Below are 6,525 nucleotides of genomic sequence, written 5' to 3' on the forward strand. Positions count from 1 at the left end.
TTTTGGGCGAGCATCTACAGCCGGACCTCTCAAAGCTATCACATATGTCCGGGCGGGCTGCCCCGGTCACTGTTCGGTCACATTTTTTGACCTAGACTGACGCCTTAAACGGGCCTCAAACACCCGGACTAACCGACACCCCCATATCCAGCTCAAATATGGGCGGATATGAGGTGGCCCGGGCACGTCCGGGCGCATCCGCCTGGCAAGCCCGACGCACCACCGATCGCACGGATGTCCCACAAAAAACCTCATCGGCCTTGTCGATCTGAAACCCTAGTTCACTCACTCTCCTCTCTCGCTCTGTCCTTCCCTCTCCTATCACCGATTCCGATTGAATTCGGCGCAATGTCGAGCTCTGGCAGCCGCTCCGACGACGAGGTGGATCTGGAGTATGAGCTTGCCCTCCGCATCGCCTTGGAGCGGTCCAAGGTGGACACCTGGGGCAGCTCCGGATCTGCAGCCTCGCCGCAGCCGCCGCTTCCTCGTCGACGCATCTTGGACGCCGGCGCCGGCCCCTCCCGGCCCATGGGTAGCTTCGACAGGTGGCCAGCGCAATCGACGCCTCCCCCACGCCGTCCCATCGCCCCGCCGGCTGCTGCTTCCCCACGCAGTCCCCTCGCCCCGCCTGCTGCTGCTCCCCCTCGTGGGCAGCGGTGGTGCTTGTGCTCACTCCGCCCGCCCGGGCGCGCACGCGGAGTCGGAGGCCGCGCCGCCCGCCGCGAGAGACGGAGGCAAGGGAGAGGGAAGCTGTGGAGAGCTTTCCGTCGCCGGCCTGAGTTACCGGCGGAGCCCGACAAGGACCAGCGACTCCTCGCGTGGGTCTCCCGCCTATCGCTGACGGTGAAGATGGACGCTCGGCGGCTCCGCCTGAAGAACTCCAAGGCTCTTCAGCTTGATATCGAGCAGTCCGAGTGGGAGGCGTTGGAGAAGGCGAAGGAGGCGACTCGGCTGGCCAAGCTCAGGCGGCAGCAGGACCGGGCCGTCCAGCACCTTAAGGGCCTCATCATCACCGACTTCTCCTCCTCTGACGACGACGGCTCCTCCTCCAACGAATTGGACGCTTCTCCACCAGCCGACGACGGGTACAACTATGCCGGCGATCAGAAGGGGAAAGGGCCAGCCCGGAAGTGGTGAAGTTGATTTTAATTTCAAGTTTTAGATGTAGTATATAGTTGTCCGTCGTTTGTATGAACTTTGGTGGATCTTTTGGAAAACTATTGTGCAATTTCTATGTCCGGAGCTGATCTACGTAGTTTGATCGATGTTGCATGCTATAACATGGATATAGGGTTTCGGATATGAGAGACACGAATGTGGACAACGCGATTTGAGGCGTGCTCGGTCAGTGTCCGCGGACTAGTCCGAGGACGTTTGAGGGTCTGGATTTGCTGTAGATACTCTTAAATGCCAATGCGTAATCAAGATGGAGCGTGCCTACTATCTCAATCAGACATCAATTCGTCCGACGGGAGACGCATGTCACCGTTGATGAATCCTACAGTTGCAAGCACTATCGACTTTGACCAAGTCCATCGAACTACTGTCCCCATCAATCAATGGAAGCTCTAGATGCCTTCCATTATGTGAGAAAGATTTTCATCTTTTTTTCAGGGCGAAGAAGATCAGGGAAAGCAAATTAATGATGGGTCGGTCGGTCAAATTAAACACTCACTGGTCACTGCCTCACTCCTCTCGCTTTCTTCTTCACCCCTACAAAACCAGCAACCCCGCCCGCCATTTAACACCTCCTTCCCATTTTCCACCCACCCACACCCGGATTTCCCCCACACCCACCACAAGAAACAGCAGCAACATCGGCTCACCAGCCCCGCCTCCAATGCAATGCCTCTCATCCCAGCTCTGTTCCTCCTCCTCCTCCTCGCCACCCTCGCCGCCTCCCAAGAATTCACCTACACCGGCTTCGGCGCTGCCCGGAACGGCGGCGCTCCGAACCTCACCCTGAACGGCGTCACGGAGCTCCAGCCGGACGGCATCATGCGCCTCACAAACGACACCTCCCGGCTCAAGGGCCACGCCTTCTACCCGTCCCCGCTCCGCCTCCTCGCCCCGCCCGGCTCCGGTGCCAAGAACAACGCCACCACGGCGGCGGTGTCCTTCTCCACGGCGTTCGCGTTCGCCGTCGTGCCCGAGTACCCCAGGCTCGGCGGCCACGGCTTCGCCTTCGTGGCCGCCCCCGACCCGCGCCTCCCGGGGGCCCTGCCCAGCCAGTACCTCGGCCTGGTCAGCGCCGACGACGACGGCAACGCCACCAACCACGTGTTCGCCATCGAGTTCGACACGGTGCAGGACTTCGAATTCGCCGACATCAACGACAACCACGTCGGCGTCGACCTCAACAGCCTCACTTCCAACGCCTCCGCGTCCGCCGCGCCCATCAACCTCAAGTCCGGAGACACCGTCCTCGCCTGGGTCGACTACGATGGGGACCGGAGGCTCCTCAACGTCTCTATCGCCACCTTGGCGGCGCCTGAGAAGCCGGCGGCGCCGCTCATATCCTTCCACGTCGACCTGTCCATCGTCTTCCAGGAGCAGATGTACGTCGGCTTCTCGGCGTCCACGGGGCTCCTTGCGAGCTCGCATTACCTCATGGGGTGGAGCTTCAAGTTGGGCGGGGGCGCAGCGCCGCCGCTCGACCTGTCATCCCTCCCGTCGCTGCCGAGGCCCAAGCGAGACAAGAAGAGCAGGACGTCCCTGATCCTCGCATCGGTGTTCTCGGCGTTTGTGGCGCTGTTGGTGCTCGCCGGCGCGGGCGCGTACGCGGCATACCGCATCAAGAACCGCGACGTCATCGAGCCGTGGGAGCTGGACTACGGCCCGCACCGGTACAAGTACCCGGAGCTGAAGCGCGCCACGCGAGGGTTCCGCGACCGCGAGCTCCTCGGCCGCGGCGGCTTCGGCAAGGTGTACCGCGGCGTGCTCCCTGGCACGCCCCCCACCGTGGTCGCCGTGAAGCGCGTGTCCCACGATTCCCGGCAGGGGCTCCGGGAGTTCGTCGCAGAGATCGCGTCCATCGGCCGGCTCCGCCACCGCAACCTCGTGCAGCTCCAGGGCTGGTGCCGCCGCCGCGGCGACCTCCTCCTGGTCTACGACTTCATGCCCAACGGCAGCCTGGACATGCACCTCTTCGGCGACGGCCTCCGGGCGGCGCGGCTAACGTGGGGCGTCCGGTACAAGATCCTCCGGAACGTGGCGTCGGCGCTGCTGTACCTGCACGAGGAGTGGGAGCACGTGGTGCTCCACCGCGACGTCAAGGCAAGCAACGTGCTCCTCGACGGCGATATGGCGGGGCGGCTCGGCGACTTTGGGCTGGCCAAGCTGTACGAGCACGGCGCGAACCCGGCCACGACGCGGGTGGTGGGCACGCTGGGGTACCTGGCGCCGGAGCTGACACGGACGGGGAAGGCCACGACGGCGGCAGACGTGTTCGCGTTCGGGGCGCTGGTGCTGGAGGTGGTCGCCGGGCGGCGACCCATCGAGCCGCGGGCAGGGCCGGAGGAGCTCGTGCTGGCGGAGTGGGCGTGGGAGCGGTACGCGGCGGGGGAGGTGGAGAAGGTGGTGGACGCGAGGCTGGGCGGGGCGTTCGACGCGGAGGAGGCGGCCGTGGCGGTGAAGCTGGGGCTGTGGTGCTCGCACCCGGTGCCGGTGGCGCGGCCGACGATGAGGGAGGTGGCGAGGTACCTGGACAGCGGGGACGCCGCGGAGGTGCCGCCGCCTCCACCACCGCCCCCGCCGCCGCCGGTGTGCTCCGGTGAGGTTGGGTACGACGACTTCGTGCACTCGTTCCCGTCGTCGTCGTTCGAGAGGGCGGCGGCGGCCGGCGGAGGGGACCCGCTGTCGCAGACATCGGTGGCCACGTTCCCCTTCTCGCCGCTGTCCATGCGGTCATCCCACGTCAGCGTATGAACCCTCCTCCTCTGGTCAGTGGATCAACAGGTGCAGTGGAACCAGTGAACCATTGGTCATTTCACACGGGAGGCGCACACTAGTACTAGCATCATCATGCCTGAACAGTTGTTGGTTTAATCACGGAGCAAGATATTGCAGATGTTTGGATGATTCACGGATGATCATGGAAACAGAACGCATTTCTGGTGAATGTGTTAGGCGAACACAGAAAATATATTAAGGGCGTCTCCAACTCTGGGAAAATATCAGGTGCTCCCATCTTTAGGGTGCTTCCCATATTCCAACTTCAAAAAAAAAATCAAGTTTAAATGTTTCAAAATTCTAATTTTTTTATGAATGTTCACAAGAAATGTAACTACAATTCTTTAAAATTTCAGATCCAAAACTCTAAATAAAAATCGATAAACGAAAATGTGAAATCGAGCATGAATAGTATCATAAAAAGACAAAAGCAATATTAGACACTATTCATACGTGAATTTGTTTTTTTTGTTTCTCCATGTACATTTCGAGTTTGGATTTGAAATTTTAAGGGGGTGTAGTCATATTCCTTGTGAGCATTCACACTTTTTAATAAATTTTTTGAAACATTTAAATTGATGTTTTAAAGTTGGAGCATGGGGAGCACCAAAAGGATGGGAGCACCTGGAATTTCCCCCTCCAACTCCACCCCCGAATATACCTGGCCATCCGTCGGGCTGGGCCGGACTTCGGGCCGGACCTACCAAAGCCCGATGCAAAAAACCCAGGCCCGAGCTCGGCCTGGCCCGGCCGTCGGGCCTAAAAATTGGGCCCGAGCTCGGCCCATCACGCTAAAAGCCCGTCGGGCCTCGGGCCACGGGACAGCCTCTTCCTTAAACGGCAATTTTGATGGGCCCGGGCCCGGCCCGGCCTGGCTGTCGGGCTCAAAATCGAGGCCCGAGCCTGGCCCGTGGTCAAGGTCGGGCCGGGCCGGGTCGGGCTTTTTCGGGCCGGGCTGCCCATGGCCAGGGCTACCCCCAACCACCCACGGCCGTTCGGACCGCACGGTCCCGACACGTTGTGTCATCCAACACGGTTTTGTATCAGTCCGGACGCATTTTCTCCCACAAACCGGATACAAACATGGGGGGCTTTGCGATCATCCACAACACCCATGCTCACTTCGACCACCATGTCCCACTGAAACCCCCTCCTTTCTCCCCCGCGCGCATTCCCGTCCGACGCTAGCTGCCCGCATTCATGTCGTTGTAGAGCGAGGGCTTCAATTAAAGCCGGCCTAGAGCAGACGTGACCTCTCACTGCCTTCGCCATTGAAGCGGCACGCTGACAGAGGGTGCCGCCTGCAATGCGTTCCTTGTGTCCGCGCCTGTTCAGTACCAGAGACGCGTTACTGAATGGGATTACCACGCCCATTCAATGCCCTATCCATCCGTATGCTGCCATTAAGCAGGCTCGCCGCCTGACAAACCCATTCCGGCGCCACGCATTGACGCACCCGGACGCCTGGCCTCATTGCAATCCGGTATTTGAAGTCGGCCACACCCGTCTAACTCCAGCCACAGAACAAGCCGCTCCCCATCCTCCTCCCTTGCACCGCATCCGCATGGTTGTAGGCGGAAAAATATGTGGGAGAGCCTTTCCACGGAGATGAAGCACGAGGTGGCCGTCCTTGCGGTCGCCTGGTAGAGCCGCTGTGCCAGGAGGATCAGGCCAGCTCGGCCAAGGTCTTCGATGACGGGGAAGACCCCACGATGGAGATGGGCTCCGATGACACCACACAGGAGCCCGTGTCTATGCATGCCGGCTTCACCATGGAGCAGGCGCAAGCGCACTACAACACCGCCATGGCGGAGGTGCAGCCTGTGTCGGCGCCTATGTGGGCGTCCCAGGAGGCGTAGGAGCAATAGCGGTACAACTTGTTCCTCCTGAAGCAGCACCGGCTGTAGGAGGGCAAAATCAATGGCGAGCGCGCGGGCTGGAGGCCGTGGCGGCCTAGCTGCGGTGAACCACCGGAGCAGTATGTGATCTAACAGGCAGTCCGCGCCCAAGCCGCCGCTCGCTAAGAAGCGGTCGCCGCGGAGGCGCAGCTGCAGGCAACCGCGGAGGAGAACAACGCCAGTTGCGCCTCCTACGTGCCGCCGATGAACTATCTGGCGACCTAGTGAGACAACGACAACGCGGGCGCTGCCATTTCCATTGTGGACCTGACATCAACATGGCACCCGCCGGGTTCGGGTGTGGGTAATGGCCGCCCAAACCCGTACATGTCTCATTATTTCTTGCCCATAGCCGTACCCGTACCTGCACCTTGGGTTTCAAATTGTTCCCACACCGGTACCCTGACGGGTGCGGGTAATACCCGCGGGTTAAAATACCCATCTCGATCACCTTACCCAATTCACACTTCATCATGTATTTTTCAATATTTACACATATGTACCCAACATTTCAGCATGTATACTTCAACATTTCAGTACATGCATACCACATTTTAGCATTTGAGCACATATAGATGATGATTTGTTGCGTGATGGAATAAAAAGAATGATATTAATTTTCAAAAATGGATAGCAATAAGCACGAAATAGATTGCACTAAACAATGTCCACTCAA

At 59.7% G+C, this 6,525-nt stretch overlaps 1 protein-coding gene across 1 annotated transcript; it reads left to right on the top strand.

The window, feature by feature from the left end:
* The first annotated feature begins 1,765 nt into the window (after positions 1-1,765).
* On the top strand, positions 1,766-4,082 carry LOC119307715 (L-type lectin-domain containing receptor kinase S.4-like). Its single transcript, XM_037583790.1, has one exon. The coding sequence runs from the start codon at positions 1,846-1,848 to the stop codon at positions 3,925-3,927; it is 2,082 nt and encodes a 693-aa protein (XP_037439687.1). The 5' UTR covers positions 1,766-1,845; the 3' UTR covers positions 3,928-4,082.
* The last annotated feature ends 2,443 nt before the right edge of the window (positions 4,083-6,525 follow it).

The sequence above is a fragment of the Triticum dicoccoides genome, chromosome 5B, assembly GCF_002162155.2.
Source record: "Triticum dicoccoides isolate Atlit2015 ecotype Zavitan chromosome 5B, WEW_v2.0, whole genome shotgun sequence".
In the NCBI taxonomy this organism is placed as follows: domain Eukaryota; kingdom Viridiplantae; phylum Streptophyta; class Magnoliopsida; order Poales; family Poaceae; genus Triticum; species Triticum dicoccoides.